Source organism: Dermacentor silvarum, chromosome 2 (genome assembly GCF_013339745.2).
Source record: "Dermacentor silvarum isolate Dsil-2018 chromosome 2, BIME_Dsil_1.4, whole genome shotgun sequence".
Lineage (NCBI taxonomy): Eukaryota > Metazoa > Arthropoda > Arachnida > Ixodida > Ixodidae > Dermacentor > Dermacentor silvarum.
In genome coordinates, this window is record NC_051155.1 from 240351495 (window position 1) to 240371564 (window position 20070).

Sequence of the window (20070 nt, forward strand, 5' to 3'; positions counted from 1 at the left end):
AGATGACCGCGAGTCATTGCACATAAAATAGGCCCTATAGCATTTTGAAGACGTGTATAATATATAATTATACGTATAGTATATAATTAATAAAGAAATTATTTCAAGTCAATTAACGCAGTCTTTTCAAGGCCAGCTACTATACTCGCGGACAACTTTCTGTGGCAATGAAGGGAAAGCTACGGAGGCAAAGCGCGCACAAGTCAGAGCGCTTCTGAAAAGAGTCCCTCGCTTAAATACAGGTTTGGGGAAGATAAAACAGAAACACCGTATTAGCAACAGGTAAATAAGACAGAACACACAACTGAGTGTAAAAGTTTGCTTATTTTGCGGCTTTTCCCTTCCGCGTCCGAGCAAACGCGAAACCGTCGCACGTGGAAGCTGCGTCGATTCAGCGTCTGTTCCGAGCAACTAAAAGCACTGTCAAACGCTGCCGGACTACTTGGCGCGGTAACACATGTGCAGCAGCCACGCGCCCGCAGCTTTCCCTTCATTGCCACAGAAAGTTGTCCGCGAGTATAGTAGCGATCAAAGTATCGTCCCGAGTGTCAATTGCTAGCGCCAAGCTTCCCAAATTTGCAGCGTATAGTATTTCTGACATCTAATTTGAACCAGTGCAACGTCACAGAGTGTTAGCATGGTGTTTTGTGCACTGTTCCCGAGCATACACAGTGCATTCTCTTCGTTCGCTTCAGAGACCCCATGGGCCAAGCCACCGCGGACACTACGACTGGATGGGGCCGAGCCAGCGCGCATTCTCAAGTCGGTGCCGCCGCCGCAGCAGCAGCAGCTGGGCTACGTCGGCTCGCCGGACTACTGGCCGTTCACGGGACACGCGGCGCCGTCCTTTGATCCCGCAACGCCACGTAACGTCACCACCCAGCTGGGACAGACCGTGTACCTTAGCTGCATGGTCAACAACCTCGGAGACAAAACCGTGAGTTGCCCTGCGGGCGATAAATTGAAAGACAGCCGAGAGGTCTCTCGTTTACGCGCAATTGTGGTTCTTGTGAACTGTTGTCCTCGCATTGTCATCGGCAGTTCGAGCTTCGCTGTTAGAGAAGCGGACGATATTGTCGCAACCCGCCAGCGCAGTAACGCTTTGCTGCTATCAACGTTGACTGTTGCGCTTACTCAAGGCGGATGGCGGCAGCGGTATACGTTTCTCCCTCCCTAGATAACTCTGCCGATGGCCAGGAGTGGTTAAGACCGTGGTTTTTACAGGCGCCACGAGAATGACGGCTGGAATTCACAAACAAAAAAAATTGTTGATAGGAATTAATGTAGACGGCCACCCAGTTACACAAGGTTTCTTCGTATACGCCCTGTTCACATCTAGGAATAGCGCCACCAAGAGACGCTTCACATATTTTTGCCTCTGTACAGAGGTCACAAAATCAATGACGTTGTCAAACGAGGTATGCCCATGCCTGAAGCCGCCCGTGGCCTCAACGTAGATTTGGTAATGTTCAAGGTACACCACTCATTAGTTTCGTTATTGATCGACGCAACTGATATCAACTATAAATGCGTGCTTGACATGGAAATTCAGTTGAAAAAATTTAGCCATAAATAAAATTGACGGTCATTTTAGCATACGCCAAAGAGGGTGAAGGCGAAAGCCTCTGTGCTCAAGAGACATTCATTAAATTACTTGACATTAGTCCAAGGACTTCGAGCGCCACCTGAGGCCTCCAAAACCAAACTGCCCCTCCTTCGATAAAGTTTATTTCTTCTTCTCATTCGAATGCGTTACTTCTTATTACGTTCTCCCACCAAAGGCCATAGGTTTGAGTGACCTAATTGACACTACCTTAATTTACTCTGCCTTAATTAACTTCGCCATAATTAGCACCAAAGGTCATGGGTTCGACTCCCACGAAAGGTGGTGGGCTCGAGTGCCTAAATTACCTATATCTTAATTAACATTGTCTTTCTTTTTGGCATGATGAGGGGCATTGGAGCCAGCTGTGGAAGAAAACGACGACGAACGCGCGAGCACTGGCACGAGCGCGTCTCTGCACGAGGCGAGCTCACTTGCCTTTCTGTACCGCACGCCGCGTTTTCAAGGCCACCGTTTGTTGAAGCATTTAAGCCTTTCGCCTTAAACAAAAATTATTTCTTGAAGTTGCCGAGTTAACTGAAAAGTGTGTCGTCAGTGACAATAGGCTTTCCTGGCACACGGTAGCGCGGCGAGTTAAAGGCAGGTCGGAGCCACTGAAATCGCTATTGTGACTGTGGCGTTCTGCTGCCAATGCACGAGGTCGTGGGTACAATTACGGTATCCGCAATGTGATCGCGGGGACAGTTAAGTGCTCGGCAACAACAAAACTTACAATGTAACTCTATAGAACTCCCCTGCTGGCACCAGTTTTGCTGCAGAGTAAGAATTCTTTATAACCAAGTTTTACTGCTAAGTGCAACTAGAAAGCTACATATAAGAGCTCGACGCACGGGGCACTTTCCTTGTATTTGAACGCATCAAGTACATCTGCCTGTAACATGTTATGAGAAAAAATATTTCTTTTTCCTTGGCTAACTTAAATGTCAAAAAATGCATGGCCGAAAGTTTTCCGGGATCATGAATGCACTGCTGCCACAGCGCGAATAAAAGGATCTATATTTAGGTGAATCTTACAAAAACGCAGGTGGTCGACATTACTACCCCACAACCGCGTCTTGCTTGGCCCGTAAGTTGCTTTAGAGCGTTGAGCCCATAACTTAATTTGGTTTTGCATAGAGAGGTTAGAAAATAATTTGCTCACTTGTTCCGTTTGAAACTCAGCATATGGGGATGGACATAATGACGTTGGACTGTGATGTTCCACTTCCGTTGGTGCCGCCACGCCAGAGCTCCTAGTTGGAGGCTGTCTGCTGAAGCTGACAAACCTTGTCGGAAATCCATGAGGAAATTTGCCTATTAAAACTCGTTTTTACGTACTACTATAAATTGATCCTACGTCAGTTTGGTCACTTCATGCACTGATAGAAATAAGAATGAAGTTTTCATAGATACATTGTATTCATTTGGCCGTATAAATTGCCTTGGCTTCTATTTCGTTCAGTTCTGCAATTTATGGCTGTTCTACAGCGTGGAAGTTCTTTCATTTAGTGTTTTCCAGAGGCAGCACCTACACAGGCACATTGTTGTTTCTGGACGTATATAGTAACGATAGTCTCCAGGACAGCTCAGTCAGATGAAAAATTGCAATGAGAAACGAGTGCACGTGTTGCACACATTACAAGAACGTGGCAGCGCGACCTGGTTTCGTCTATGCCATGGCATTCGTCTAGTGTGTTAGTGGAGGTAATGTAAGGTAAAATGCCTCAAAAAGAGCAGTGCGCTTAAGAAGCAACAACCTAACGGAAACAGCAGTGTGTGAACGCTATCGGTTTGCGTTTAAAGTTTTCAGCTAAATAAAGTGAACTGGTCCCAGCTAATCCACCTGACGAAAGGCGCGATGTGGAGGCCGCCGGGGAATGCTAACGAATGCGGCAGAAGCGCAATAAAGCCCGACAATGCAACGAAGAGGCGGAGGCGTGTGGTGATGAGTTCGCTGACGCCTGTTTAGCCGATCGCCACCGCATTACTCTCACCGCCACTACCACGTGGTAAAGTGGGCTCATTCAGTTGCCCTTTATAATTGGTAAAGGTGTACCGTCCCTTCGTTTGGGTTTTACAGGGTGCCAGGTCCTACATGAAATGATCACATATCATAAGGGTACTTCCATGCCTAGTCAGCAAAGCGAAAAAACAAATTGAAGAATAATGTTAACATGCCCGGCTGATACTGCACGTCTTGCGTATTAATGAGTGGTAAAGGCTCGAACACTTCAGTGGTGACAACCAGTGGGCAAAAACGTTTGGATAATTTTTTTAATTTTCTTCCCCCGTGGGCTCCGAAGAAGCGTCTGTAATCACAAGAAATATCTTACGCTTACACTGTTGGTAACTGCAGATAAAATCAAATTTTGACGTTTGACATATATTTGCAAAGGTAGCCCACCAATTGCAAGCAGCGCTTACGAATGGACCGTTTTGTGAATTCGCCAAAATTATTTTTCTTTTTTCACTAAGGCAGATAATTGTCTCTTTGCATGATGCAGGTAACGTGGATCAGGCGCAAAGATCTGCACGTTCTGACCGTGGGTCTGGACACTTACGTCCAGGATCCGCGCTTCCAGGCCATTCACCTGGAGCGCTCCAACGACTGGGCGCTGCAGATTCGCTACGCGCAGCTCAATGACCAGGGACTCTACGAGTGCCAGGTAAGATGGTGCAGCGCACCTAATGTAAAAATGCACGTACAAATAAAAACTGTCCTTCCCCTGTACGTTGGCAAGACTGGGTAAGGCTCTACGACTGCTTTATTCTATTTGACACTCCTTCACTCAGACTCGTATCCACGTGCAATGGGTGGTGGACGCGAGTACTCCGGTAGTCCGGTACACACTCATCCGACTTGCGGCGCTTGGGAATACATTCGCGTGCCCATGAACACTTCCTTCAGTTATGAATCAACTGCATTTACTCACGACTCTGCGACTGTTCTTTTTCTTTACCCTGGAAACTGCAACGACGGCCTGTTAGCGAAACCTTACGGACAACGTGGTGCTTCTTTTTATGACGGCAACATTTGTTCCCTAATTTACACCGGTGTACATTAATCATGTGGTAAATGCATTCCAGGAAACTATTTTTGGTCAGCAGGCCAGAGCTAATGTCAAAGCAGGGCACAAGCGCTTATAAAATGCGTAGTCCTGGCATTCTTAAAAAAAAAAATGGGGGTCCTCTTTCTTTAACGGGAACAGTCTTCGACGCACAATATCTTATTTGTCTTTTTTTTTATCTTTTTCCTTTTTTTTTTGGCAGCGCCTCCCGCGAGTATTCTGTTAGAGTTTGCAACAGACTTAGTTTACCGGTAGTGGACATTTCAATCACAGTGCTTGTAGGCTGTCTTAGAGGAATCACCACGAGCTTCCGGAAATGCCCAGAAATATTTAGCTTCCGTGGTAATATGTAGTTGTTTCGAAATCAAATACTTCTACGCATTTAATCAAATTTTAATTGTGGCGGTTCCATGCGGGATCATATTACTGCTGCCGTAGGGGAAGGCAAGAAAATGTACATGTAACAACGATTTCGTACAACTACAAGTAGGGAAAGCCAAATGAATATGCCCATTGACTCGCTATGCATACGAAATCGAACGTCAAAAGTAAGCAACACCTAAATCACTCTACAACAAACAATTGACGGAAAGATAATATGCAAAAGAAAACATGCTGATGGTAGCATTTTGAACCTGTCGAAGCTTAATCAACAGTTCCTATTGTGCATATTTATAGAGCACTGATCTCAACCGACATGTTAGCTCTGTAATAAATTGTAGTAAAACAGTTCGCTATATTGTTATTAGCAAGTCATAAGTGCATGCACTTGACTTTACTGTTTCTTTTATGCGTGGAGAATAGATTTAAAGCCTTGAGTCAAAGGCCATTCTCTGAAGCATCGCAATCAGATTACCTATAACAATGATTTTACCATTTCATCGAGCACCATGAGCTCCCTCTAGTCACCATCCGCTGCCTCGGCGAATGCAGGTGAGCTCGGACCCCAAGATGAGCCTGTTCGTGCGCCTGCGCGTGCTGGTTGCACGAGCCGAGATCGTGGGAGCCAGCTCGGGCCAGCTGTTCCTCAAAACGGGCTCCACCATCAACCTGACGTGCGAGATCAGCCAGAGCCCCGAGCCACCCGTGTTCGTCTTCTGGTACCACAACGAGCGCATGATCAACTACGACGAGGCGGCCAAAAGCCACATCCTAGTGCGCAAGGCCGGCCGGAACGCCGCCGTGTCACGCCTGCTAGTGCACGATGCGGTGCCCTCGGACTCCGGCAACTACACCTGCGGGCCCTCGAATGCAGACGCTACGAGCGTCGCCGTATTCGTGCTCAACGGTAATACTCCAGTGCTCGCCATAGACGGCTAAATAGAGAACCAAGCACAGCGGCCATCTTAAGTCGCCTTCCAAAATTGTGACGAAACCGGCAAAAAAGACAGTTTCGCTGTAGTGCAGTCTATCTTCGCGAAGAAAGCATGAATGGTAAAAATGATCGCCGTGCGCTGCATCATGCCTCGTAATCAAATCATGCTTTTGGTACATAAAGCCCCAGAATTCAGTTCAATTCAAATGCGTTCCATTACTTGGGCTGTCTTTATTCACTTGGGCTGTCTTTCTTGAAGCAGTCAACGTAAACTGTCTTCGATGCAGGCAAAAATTGGAACACACCTTATGTGTGTGTCCTACTATCAGCTGTGTTGGTAACTCAGCGAGAAGGTCGCCAAATTTAGCGAGATTTTAGACACCTTAAGGACAACCTTGCATTTTTTTAGTCTTAGGGACTATTTGATGATATTATTTCGTGACGTAGATAGGCAGTAAATTTCCCTGGTAAAATTACTCAAGGGACTTGGGTTGTGTTTAATGTCTCGCCCCCATTTATACCAAGAGCGATATATGCCCCTACATTTGTCACGCTGTATACTTCTAGAGACATACCGCAGAACTTATTCATGAGCCATCTGGGTACATCACAGCTGCTTTTCTATAGACTAAGCACAATCTTGAGATCTGATGCCATTTTAGAGAACCGAAGTTGCTTTCCCCTTTCCCATTCTGACGGGTGACTCACCACCGCAGGAGGTACTTCAAATATATAGTTTAAATGTCTATTAAGGAACACGTCTAGGAAAAGTAAATGAAATAAAAAGACGAAATTTCGTTAAAGTTATCATCACCACTCAGCACTTTTCGCTAAAGATTGGGTGTTTTCGGCCGCAACCTGGCGACTTTGGGGGGAAAAAAAGGGCTCCCAACACCGACTACTTGCCTCCTGTAAACGATGGTGTCTCGCCAAAACTGCTCCCCTTCGTCACCAGAAATATATAACATCAAATTGGCCCCACAATGGCCACGCTTCCAGTGCAGCTTCGGTGTTCTGCTTCACTAAGACTTCACACCGGTGGTACTCTTAGCGTTAAGACACTTCGCTATTCACTTGTGTGTACGTCGTAAATCATACATTGACTAAAGGATACCTGGAGCCCAGAGCCATTACCTGTAAACTATAAGAACTTCGGGCTGATTAAACGCTGGAGATATGTAAGCCCCACGTAAATGCATACCGCTAAACAACAATAATGGTTCTCCAGTAGGCGCTATGCTATATGTTGCTATGAACACATATGTGTTATGGACAGACGGCCACTTGGACGACAGCAGTATATCGCAGCAGCATGACTGCTGCTTCAACGTCTGACTCTTCCTGGCAGGCCGAGGAGAGAGCACTGTGTTTAGATTCTCTTGTTTCTTCGTAATACTTTCACATAAAGACATCGAGAACACAGTGGCATATGGCTACAAATTCTACAACATTTGGAATAATGTAGCTTTAAGAGATGAGACACGGATGCTAAGCTCCTTGACTTTATTCGGCATGGCAATTTAGGTGGCAAATAAAATAAGTGCGCACTTATGCGCAAAGCTAAAGCAGCCTTTGTTTAATTTGTGAAACAATATTGGTGGGCACCATTGCCTCAGAAAAGACTTGATTAAACAGTATTATTACGTATGGTCCATTCCCTGCAGAACCCAAGACGCTGCTGTGAAACTAAGTGAAGAGAGAGTAGTGGTTAGGAGGCACTGTGATTTGATGCGCCATGACACAATGTTAGACTCCGCGATGTACACTTTTCGTGAACAAGGTGCAAGGGAACCCATTAGTCACAGCTGTGTTGTCATTTTCATTCGTAGGTGAGAAGCCGGCCGCCATCCAGCATGATGCCACGCCCCCTTCTACAGCTCAGCCCTCCGTGTGCGTGTCTGATGTGGTGGTGCTGCTTGCGGTATTGGTGGCCTTGAGGACTGTGCGTGCCCACAGGTGATGAAAGTGGACGTCGCCTCCTGCACGTCGACACGCCACACAGATCACCCAACGACAATACTCCTGCACCTTCACCGCGCGGAATGATACTAGCCAACCGTGACTCGACATGACGCGCGTACCCATTGTAACACGACACGACCACGATTTGTTTCACCGCAGATACGGCAAACGCGCTCGTGAATGTAACAGTGCATCGGCAGGCTATGGGAAAAAACTGTGCACTGTTCTGCGTTCTTCATGTGTGATGTGTGCGTGTGTTCGGGCGTGTTCCGCTTTCGGAGTGCGACCGCCAGTCTTCTTTGTGTTTGCTTACATTGCCTATGCTGTCTTCGACGGCGTGTACTTGTAAGCGACGGAGGATGTAGTATCCCAAATGCAGTGAACGTAGTGATGTGCCGGCCGTGAGGTGCATGGGATCAAAGTCGGCGGCAGAGAAGACGCTGACTGTGAAATGTGACGGAGGCTCCCTGACGTTTGCAACTTATCCAACGTTATAGATACCGCAACAATACACCCTCCCCCCCCTCCGCCGTTCTGAATCTTCAAGGACGCTCCCATGCCTTCCTTTGCTGCCTTTTAAGCACTTGTTGGTCAGCGACACGCCGCGTAAACAGTCTGGAATAGTGGAAACACCAAGAAACCCAAGTGTTTGAATCGTCACACCTGGCAGAAAGCGACCATGGCAATAGCCCGTGGCTACTTTTTTTTGTTCACTGTATTTTACAATATCCTTCCTTACCGTGTTCGATGACGCAATGATGCATGGCTTCATTACAATGCTGTATACGTGGCACAATACTCGAAGACAAAAAAGTGACGTACCTAACAGTAGCTATACAGCGACTCTCATGACTGAAGCACTGGAAGAAACGATGCAGTTTAAGCATTTCCAAACCTAGGACAGGCCTTTCGGTCAAATCTACAAAGATACACAGGAGAGTGAAAATAAATGTATATAAAGGCGTCTGGTGAACTCGGCGTGCGCAATCCAATGGTGGAAATGGAAAGAAGGAAATAACGTTTAGCAGAACTGCTTGATCAGCAAGTTCGTAGTATATGCACTCTCTAAAATTAGCAAAACTGCTAGCGTACACAAATCGGCGAGGCGAACAGGGCGAGCTCTCGATTCTAATGTTTATCGTATAACATGCATCGCATACAAAATGTACTAGTATATGACTGACGCTAGTCATGAATGTGATAATCCGACTAAACATGTTTGTTTCCAAACATGTTTGTTAATGTTATCACGCAATGTTGATATGATCGGCCGCATAGCGGAAGGCAATAGCCTTGCACGTGGTATGGCTGTATCTGCTGTAATTATGAAAGCATAGGCAGAGGAATATGGGTCACATATGGTATCATTGACCTCCTTTTGCGCACCCACTTCTTTAAGGTATGTTTCATGGATGAAAGGCAGCAATACTGTCATGATATTTGCCTGTAGAGAAAAAAAAAAAAAAAACCTGCCAGAATCACAAAGCGGTATCACTGGCAATTACAGGGACTGGTACCGCCGGCATATACGATTTGGCTTTGATGTCAGGATGTACAGCGTTCTGAGCGTGTTATCCTGAGTGATGCAATGTTATTCACAGTAGTTAAACTAATTAGTTATTCGCTATGGGGACTTATTGGTGCTAACAACCTATGTCATGTTTTACGGCTTCGGCCGTTCGAATAGTTGCGATTCCCGTTACTGTTCCAAAGGTTCGTATGCGACCTGCTTTGTTCACTTTAAAGCTCCTGGGGTCGAATTCACAAAGTTCTTCTTTCGTACGTACTCTCTGCCATTGGCCAACCGTCTTCGCTAATATTATGTCCAGCATCAGGATTGGCTGAAATTTTCTCTTATGAACAATTTTAGCGTAAGAAGGTTTTGTGAATCCGGGCCCTGATTACGTGTTTGCATGGGCACGTCCTAATGGAAAGAAAGTAAAAATGCGCCAAATTTAGTTTTAATAAGTACGCTACAACAGAGCACCTGGTCAACGTGGAAATTTATTGAACCACTTCGAAGTGATTATCACGAAATATTTGGACCAGATGGAACTAAAGCACCCAGGAAAGCCGTAATTTAGAAATGTGGGGTAAGGATGAAAAGGGCTGCCTCACGTCTGTATCAACGTTCCGACTAGCCGCGTGGTTAATCAAAGACTAGTCCTGTTGCGGAAAACGTGGCCATCGGTATTCCGGTATTTCCTGTGCGAAGAGTGTTCCGTATACTTTCACAGCTTTTTGGCCAACTAACTTGGAGCCAGTGTCTAAATTTCTTACATCTGCCGCATGCTTGATCTTCAAAGTAGGACCTAAGATTGCATTGATCGCTTTCGTCAACGTGGTAAATGGCATTTTCAGTTTTCGCCAAATCGATAAAGTGGTATAATCTGATGTGACGGAAAAATCTGCGTCCATGCTGTTTCTGTCAACATTTATTTGTATCACATGTTTTCCGAATGCTTTCCCAATACAGCGAAATCACCATCGCACAGAGGAACGATCGCTGAGGCATCTGGCTGGCAGTTATGACACGCTTTGCTTAAACGGACTGGCAACTGTACAGGATGTGCTGCGAGACGTTGATGGAGATGAAACGACCATCGTTTATAGCGATAGGATCCAGCATGCTGTTCGCGATTTAACCAGCAATTATAATTTTAAGTTAGCGAAGAAAGCCTCAAAAACCAGTAAGTGGCGCGGCCTGGCGGTGAAATCTTCGTACTCCGGATGTAGTAGACGAGATGACTGCATACGTAAGTTGGCTGTTATTAAGTACAGCATACTTATTGCTTAAAATAGCAGTTCGCATATTATCAGACGCTTGAGTTTTATTATATGCGTATTATGAAGTAAGGAAAGTCCACGCTTCCCACAGTCAATGGCGGCGCACATGCTCTTTAGGCACGCGAGTTTGCGAGTATGTAGCCAGAGTTGTGTGGTCTTCCTGTGAGATACTAAATTCCATCGACGAAGTGTGCCGTAAATGGGTGTCATCACTACAGTATTAGCACTCGCGTTGCTACGGCAACACGCTGAACTGCGTACCACGTGTAAAAGCGTCGCAACGTTTTCGAGAACTTAATTGGGCTTGGCTAAAAAACACTCTTGACTGGTTAATGAACAAAGCAGTTGGACAGGAAACCATGAAAACAGGTAGCTGTTATTGCAGAAATAATTTAACACTTCGGAAATCCTGAATCGCAGGAGCATCGGCTTGATAAACGAAATAATACTTTCTCACAGCTACGGCCGCACTTGTCTGCCTCCCACCAACGTCGGCGTATAATCGCTATCGCACTCACCTATCACTATAAAGCCTGCTTCCAGTGAAGACTACACCCTCATACCAGATCGAGAAATTCTGCTAAAACATCTATGGCAATTTCCGCGTTACCACGTCATGATTAAACACTCTGACCGGTAAGCTTTCCATTGTACTAAATAAATTCGTACCATGAGCATTGGTTGTCAGACCCTTTAAGCATTACCGAAGACGATCTGCCGTCACTGTAACACCCTAAATTTGGAGGTGATCAGATTTGTAGGTACTTCCAACTTTTCTAAACACCCACGTGGAACGTAGGCTGCACGCTTAACTAATTTTAAGGGAAGGCACCAGGCGTTTGAACGACAGAGATTTCAGGAGTGCTGTTTTATCTCCCATCTTGGATATTTGACTAGAACAGTAGAAGGCTGCAATCTCTTGCCTCCGCAGATGCCCGTTTGCCCTCAGAATTCCGTCCTGCATTCAAGTGGTCCGCGAAACACTGCCGCAAAAACATTGCAGCGAGAATTACAGGGCCCTGAGCACGCCCGAACCGTGCTTCGGCGAATTACTTGTAATCAGAAACTGTAGGCCAACGGGGCATCCAGAGACGGCTACATGGTCCTCGGTGTACAGTTGTTTGGCTCATTAACCCACAGACTTGTTTATCAGTCATTTGAATGGTGTGAAATACCACCACTGCAATTAAAGAAACTACCGGACAAAACAAGGGAACTGCAACAAGCCTCAGTCATGTGCCAACGTTTGAAAAAAGAAACATTGGAGCTGGAATCAGGGTTCCGGTCTCCCACAATTTCTTCTAGTTCCTTTAATCATTATTGTCATTAGTCAACTTGATTCGACTACAAGAAGAAGGCTCCTAGCACGGGTCACCAGTATCGCTGTTTGCACCAATCGAAGCCATCCAATGTCCTGCAATGCATTCAGTGCCTCCTTCCTTCATTGTAGTGTTGCCGTCAAAAGTTTTTCTGCTTAACTTCCTCAGTCTCCATCCCTTCATTCGTTCATTACACAGGGGTTACGAGTGCCCCATATCACTCCTAATTTATTACGGGACTCGTTAGCTCTGAGGTGGGGATTCAGAAAGTCTACACCTAGCTGCACCAGTTTTCGGAATGTGATCGTCACATTGACGACAGGTTTCTTCCCTGCCTAAGCTTCGAGCCAGGTATTGAGGCATTCGTTGTGAAGGCCTGTGTGCTACTTACCCACTCCACTACCTAATATTTGCATTCAATGCTGTTGCCCAGATCATTAAATTACCAGTTTCCTTTTTTGTCTGTTTCCCATTCCGGAAACTTACGTGCGCTTGTCTACGTCGCTGGGATACCGGAAGAAAAACCTAAAGTAAGTTTGTCAATATTAGCAATCACATAAGCTTACGGCAAGCACAAATGAACCAGAGACGATACGATAATGAGAGATATGTAAACAGAGAAAAAATTTTAAAATATCGAGAGCTTCGCATGGTGGGTGATGCTATGGCAGAAAATAGCTCGTTTTGAAGAATGTTGATTGGTGCAGAAGAGTGATGACTGGAACTCACGCAATGTTTTCGTGAAAGACTGCTTCCACACGGCTTGACATTCGATGATATTATTATGAGAACGTGTAGCCAATGCAGACATGCATAAACTTGCCTAATGAAGGTTTTACACGTTGCTATGTATCCCCTATATTTCCCTGCAGAGTGAACAATGTGCTCACGCAAAGTAAGAGTTGAAGCAGCTCTTTGTTTTAGTGTCATTAGCGATCGTTACAGCTGAGTACACTCAATGCAATTTTACAAGGTGTTACAGGTGTTACAAGGCGCTAGAAGTGCCCAGTACTGGACAAGTTTATACAGGACTAAGTTGGGGATCATAAAAAAAAAGTTCTGACCGCATTTCAGGGATTTGCGATATGCATTATTGCGCATTTAAACAATAATTTTTATACCCGGCAAGAATGCGCGTTTACGTCAAAATGCATTCTGGTACTTTATGGGCTTTGCCTTCACTTGTCCGCAGCATTCTTGTATTAATGAAGCATTATGGAGAGCCGAATAAGTATCGGCTACTCCGAAACTAAATCACCTACTCCAAAATTAACAAGCAGTGAATATTACGGTCCCGAGCTTCAAACAACCATGGATTGCATGGGAGGCTGCCGTCTTTTGCTGATAATGGATCATGCAGGCGGATAGCTGGGAAGTACACCTGCATATAGCTGCTACACGTGTATTCAGCCGCACGTCAGGCATTTAGCGGTTAAGCTTTCGGTGGTCAAAAGCAAGTGAGCAAGTGAGTGAGAAACTAACTGTGGGAGTATGTCAGAGAGCGAGATAGAAGAAACGAAACGAATGACATGAAGGTTAACCAAGCAGTCTGCAAAATAAGCAAACATCCCGACATTTCTTGAAAATAAACGGCTTTTAAATAATATACATCATGAGCTATCAAAAATAGCATCTGTTGTATGGCACTATACACAGCTTTCTGCTCAGTGTATCAGGAGTCATAAAAGGACTCGAAAATTGTTGAGAGATATTAGTTTCTCTTGTAAAATTGCCACGAGAATGTCGTCAAATAGTGTTGGCCAAATTCGAAAGTTCGAGTCTGGCAAGCGGCATTCTTTTCTTTTTCATCTTTTTTTTTTCACTGCATTGCTGCTCAGTTCACCGATTGGCTGCGTTGTGCATACTAGGTCGCGAATTGCGTCATTGCGAGTATTTCCAATTTTAGAGGTGGCAGTCATGGCAGTGGAGCAGGTAAAATCTACTGTAATTTTTCGCTTTACTGAGAGCATCGTTACCTGAAGGCCTGTCCTCTTTTTTCCCCCGAAATATTCATAGCATGCCGTGACGCGTATATTGCATGGATAAGGACGCGAGGTATTTTTTTCCTTTGAATATGATTACATGATTAGAAATAGCCAGTTTCCTGTTTAAAAAACTGTGACTGAAGTATACAGACATGTTCTTTTTGTGATTAGTAATGCCATCAAATCAAATATTATTCAAAGCACGATTCTGACGACTGCTTCATACGATTATGGTGACCTAGGGCCATTTTTCTAAATTTCTCACTTCCTGCACAGGTATCTGTATTTCCACCTCTCAATATAAGGGTGTCTTTTATACAAGTAAAATAAAAGAAAGATTGAGTAAATTTTCGGTCAACGTTGGCGATGCAGCTATTTATGAGAGTTACCATTAAACGGTTCTGGTTCGAGCCACTCGGGGAAAGTGCAGAATACAGCGTCTGTTGAAGAGAGGCTTTGCTTATAGATTGCAACAGTTGTGAAAAAATACCAGCAACCAGATTTCAATGATCGCGTTGAAAATCCCGGCATCTTTCTTTTCTTTTTTTGCGATATTGAGAGAAGTGTAGTTGGTTCGACATCTTTCTCAAACTTCGGTCCGGCGTCTGGTACCCATCAGTATATTATCACAATAGAGTACAGTGAAGAAGTTTGACAGCACAGTTCAATGGGCGAAATAAGAGCAAGCTTTTATCGAATTGTGATGTGTTCTTCTCACTGGCACCATTCGTTTTGCGCTGATAGACTTTTATGTCGTGACTGATTTTTGGCAAGTAATGTTGGTGATTGTCTTCATTTTATGCAGCAGGATACCGGTTACAGAAGAAGTATTAATTTCGCCATGACAAAGCGGTAACGTTATATGCCTTCTGTGCAAGTTAGACAGAACGGTGGGTCAAGATGTCGCACACTTTGCATTCAAAGTGTCGCGTTTCTTGATGTTGGGTCTACAAAAGAAAAAAAATACATCTATTGGGAAACTTCTTTCCTTTCCCAATGCGCGAAGTCGATATCAGGCTCGAAACAAAAACAATAAAAAAGAGAATGCTAGAAAATCACACTGCGCAACCTGAGAACGAAAAAGAAACATCTTGTTACCAAGTTAAGAGTGAGCACTGAAGCTTAACTCAAGCCCTCTGTATAAAATGCTTCACGAAATGCTGATGACATGAAAGCGTAATTTAATTACCTAGGTTCTTGAAACGATTTTAAAATCCCACGTTTGGCTACATTATAATATAAAATTGGAAGTTTAGGAAATTGTCATGAATGCTCAATAATTTCGAGCCGATAGATATCATTGGCACTGGCACGTCAGAAATGAAAGCGAGTGATCCCATCACACCTTCCAACACCTTAGATCATTCGCCAGCCACCGTTCCTCGGAATCAATCGCATGTCCATTCCGTGCGTCTAAGATCCACTACTATATCAACCACGGAAGTTCTTTCGGTGTTGTCATAGCGACGGATTGCCATATTTTTGGACGTGATCGCCATTCTTTTTGCCTCAAGGAAACTTGCGAAGCCCTAGTAGACGGAATGGTGACATTAAAACTGACGTGTTTTAAGAATGTGTCACTGTTTCCGGGCTATATACTTCGGCTTTGTCATGCCTCGGTTCATTGAGGGCGCAGTTGATGGAATATTACTGTGGCGCTTGCGAGCTTTTCAATCAATCTTTGAAGTGAGAATGGTGAGTATATAAAGCGAAATGTTTCACTGTGTTAGGCACGTCATCAGCGCATGGCCTTGAAGCGTACGAAGTTGTTACAATCATTTCTAGTCGATTCATTCATCTATCGTGTGCATGTTCTGAGAGTGTAAAAATACCGCATTGTTTGCGACTATATCATTTCGCATGGGTGATATATGGAGACAGTGTTACATTATACTTCATGTTGACGGTTCCTAGGTTGTTTGTAAATAATTGCTCAGAATCTATAATAAAAATACATAAAGAGTGCTCTGTGGAACAGTGTCGTCCTTGCAAGGTTGGGGAAATACGTGCACGCTCTATATTTTTTACACTAATTAAGGGATCTCAATGTAAGTAATTACGTATAAATGGCAGTTTTCAAAAAGGTTACGATTGACATGTGTATTGGTGCTCCTTGCAAAGCGAACCTAACCATAGCATATGCCGCTGTGCGCGGAAAAAAAATATATTTCAGGCTTTGTTGGCATCAGGCTGAGGGAATGTAGAACTTTATTTCTAAGCCAGGTTCTTGAAGGTGCCGTATTTGTACGTTTTTGTAGTTCGCTCTCCAGCACTGCATTCCTACAAATTTTATGAACGTTATTTCGTCGGTAGCAGCAGAAAAGAAGAGCAGACAGAAGCAATCATGTATCGTAAGCTCAACCGTATCCACTAAAATTCGGTGATGCTGCATACATAAGCCTTAAGTATCGAAAGATTGTTTTCCAGATGTAAAAGCGGCTTTCATCGATCGCTTTGCACTCTGCCTCAAAGCATGCCTTCTGCCACTGTATATTAACAGTAGCCTTGAACTATGGGATAATGTGGAAAAGCAAAATAACCACGATGCATGGTGCAAGTCATCATAATGCTGCAAACAAGTAGCGGTTACGTGGATATACTGATACCCAAGAAGCGAACACAGCAGTTGACTTCCCTGGATCCACTGTTACCGCACTCAAGACAGCCCCAAGATATGAATTCAGAAAGCGAAGGAAACGCAAGACGCCGGCCCATTTATTTTGATCGAAACAAGCGTGGCTTATACCTTTGAAAAGCGCGAACTAGTGTAGCGGACACAACGCAAAGAAAGAAGAATTAATCCCATGGCGCTCGATTAACACCGGCCAAATCAAGAAGCTCAGGAGCGACGCATTTGACATTATACACGGCTCGCATTTTTTCGCCTTTTGTTTTAATTGTATTTAAAAGTTCTTCAGTATATTTCTTTGTTCGCTAAATTAATATCCTAATTTCTGGATTTTTTCATGGATGGTAATGCGAAATGAAAAAGGAAAGTCCGGCTACTCACGCTGTATTAAGATGGTTTGTTGCTGACACCCAAATGGGCAGGCTGGCCAGCACACGGGGAAGGAGGTAGAGGCGAGAAAGGCCAGTGGAGGAGAAAAGGCCACAGAAGTGAGGAAAGTTGCGATACTTGCTACTTACTAGAAGATGCCTTCAAGCACGACTAAAAATACGAGGTGCACCCTTTGCTCACGGTCGTTACTTCTAAAGATTCCTCGCTCACATCCACAGAACTAAAGCTTCAACATTCGCGTCCGCTGTGTATCTTGAGTCTGTCGCACTTTCCTGTCGAAGCATCGACGCTTCCATGTCCCGCTGTTCCAGGGAGTTGTATATAGTACGCAATGACCGGCTTATTGCCCATGCACACAGGGCAACAGCAGCCACGCCTTCGACGCAGGAAGGAGCTGAAATGCGTCGGGCTGACCTAGATAGTTGCTGCTCTCATGGCCGGTAGCGAAGCCGAAGCCCGCTTGGCGTTCTTGCGGTGCCACACGAAGCGCTCCCGCAGGAGTCACACACGCTGCTGCCGCGACAGATTCCAAGCTCCGAGCAGCTGAACAGAGTCGTTGCGCGCAACGCCAGGTCGGAATGTTGTCGCGGGAAGGTGAGCGCGTGTCCTTGTAGTGGCCAGCCAACTTCGTTAGGTGTGAAATGTCGAGCACCTACCGCAACTTATTCGTTGCCATGGGACCCGCAGTTGCTTGGAACCCACTGCAGGCGAAGGGCAGCCCACTCAAGCACACTCACTTCGAAATGGAAACTGCCTTGGTCTCAAAGCGAACGAGGACGCGCTAATGCATTCTACGCTAATCGGTTTCTCTATCGAATAAGCCTATCGCCACTACCTGATAAGATTTCATTTCTGTCTGGCCTAAATTAAGTTCGAAGACCCTTGAAGAGACTTCAGTGGATGACACCCATCTTTGAGATATGCGCCATCAAACTTGTGATGAAAATTCACGGTCGCTCCACTTGATTTTATAACAAAACGCCGTTTTATGCCCATGTGCTTTAATTGCCGGACATGCTATTTGTGTTTTTTTCATATCAGCTTATGTTATCCTTTGCTCATTGGACTATAGGTGTTGACTGTGGAGAAGCCGGCGACACAACAGCTGCCAACATTTCCAACGTCATCAGAATAAATCACTCAATAAGACAAAAGTGACTGGACTGCCAATGTATTTCTTCGAAAAGTTCGAAAATTAATATCTCGAAGCTGGTGTCATTCTGAGGATACTTTCTAAGTGAATCCGCCTTGCGAATCCGCCAAGGCTGCAATTTCTAAATTGCAAGATGTGTCATATAAGGTAATTAGTTAACACTTAATTAGCGTTATTTTTTAATTCGTCGCTTTTGCATTTCGATTACTCTTGCAAATAATGACTGCCTCTTCGAGAAGACGACTTCAAGGACTAGAATTGGGCTATCTGCCAAATGCATATTTTTTTTAATTGCTTAATGTGGTCTCAGAAACACATGGTATACTACAGATTTTGTGGATGACTTTTCAAGCATCCACTGAGCTTCTGACTCTACTCTCGAAATCAGACGCTAAGTTTAACTGGGAAACACTGCAAGTCAAAGAATTTAGAGAATTTCAAGATTAAAAAAAAAGTTGTGGCAATAGTTGTAGTGCATACGCAGATTGATTTAACCTACAATGCTATTTAGAGAAATGTGCTAAAACTGCCACCATAGCAAAGCGAACACATGAACACTTAAAATAAACGATATAGATAACCAACCAATTCCCCGTCAGCGCTTCACCTGTGTCCCGGGATCCCACAGGCAACAAGACGGAAGATTCACGAAGTTGATCAAGGACTGAATACAGCAAATACACTGGATGCTGCACATGATGACGTGAGTTAATCAGCTTAAACCTGGATTGAAAGAGCAAGAGTCCAGAAAATGTTGGGAAGCTAGCATTTATCCTCCTGTAATGTACGCTTTTCATAACGTGACCTTCACGCTTACGCCATTCGAAAAACTCAAGGCCATAGTGCAGAAGTGCCAGTAGGTAGAAGTAACGCATCATAGATAGCACAAGGCCTGTGCCCACTCCGATCCATCATGACATGGTGCCTAACCCGACTGTCCTAGAATCTAATGGGGATGCTCCCGAGTAAGCCGTGGTCGTTTTGACCTCATCGTTTTTATCACGGCGGGCTTGACATCGGAAATTTCGGTCCAAGTAGCATGACGTCATAAAGCAGAGTGCACAGGCCTTGTGCTGTCTAGGTGGCGTTACTAGAAGTGGTTGTTCTCACACCTGCACGAACAGGCGGCGTAGAAGCCGTAAGGAAGGAAGGAAAGATAGAGTGGAGAAGGGAAGGCAGGGAGGTTAACCAGTTTAGCACAACCGGCTTGCTACCCTACACATGGGATCGGGATAACGAAAGATGGGGAGGAGAGAGAGAGAGAGCACATAGCACAGCACACACATCGTCAGTCACAATGACAATGGTGTCACGTATTCTTGCGTGGTACGTGACATCATTGTCACAGCCGCCTGTCCAAGCCCGTTTCTTTCAAAAACCTAAGTAGTCGTTCGTCGCCTTCAGCTGCGATGTCTTCTGTCGACGACATGTGAGAATCGCTTCAACTGACATTGGTCTATTGTCAAGGTGACCACTTTCACGGTCCGACGCAGCCAGCAGACTTCGAGGGATTACACAGGAGATCACGCTCTCTATATGGTGCACACCAAGCAGCCGGACCAACCGGAGCAATCGTCAGTACCACCTGATGTCTTTGATGCATCTCTGTATGCCAACTGGACTCCGCCGAAGAGAGGCCACTCTGCTTTATCGCTTATGGCTAGGGGTGGCATTCATGAAATCTTATTCATTTCTCATTGGTAATGTCCGACAACGCTCTTTGCAATGTCTGTCTTCGCGAGGAGAAGCTAGAACATTCTATGCGACTGCCCTGAATATAATGTTCAGAGACAGTCCCTGGCGTAGAAGCCGTAGCACTCCATAATACAATGGAAGAAAAGAAAAAGCACAAGCCCATC

At 44.9% G+C, this 20070-nt stretch overlaps 1 protein-coding gene across 1 annotated transcript in view; it reads left to right on the plus strand.

Moving 5' to 3' along the window:
* The window catches only part of LOC119442971 (inactive tyrosine-protein kinase 7-like), a 175871-nt gene extending 159867 nt beyond the window's left edge, over nucleotides 1-16004 (plus strand). The window contains exons 4-7 of the mRNA XM_037708066.2: nucleotides 696-937; nucleotides 4108-4269; nucleotides 5605-5959; nucleotides 7816-16004. Coding sequence (XP_037563994.1) covers nucleotides 696-937; nucleotides 4108-4269; nucleotides 5605-5959; nucleotides 7816-7946 — 890 coding nt within the window. The 3' untranslated portion in view covers nucleotides 7947-16004. The remainder of the gene's footprint in view (nucleotides 1-695; nucleotides 938-4107; nucleotides 4270-5604; nucleotides 5960-7815) is intronic.
* The last annotated feature ends 4066 nt before the right edge of the window (nucleotides 16005-20070 follow it).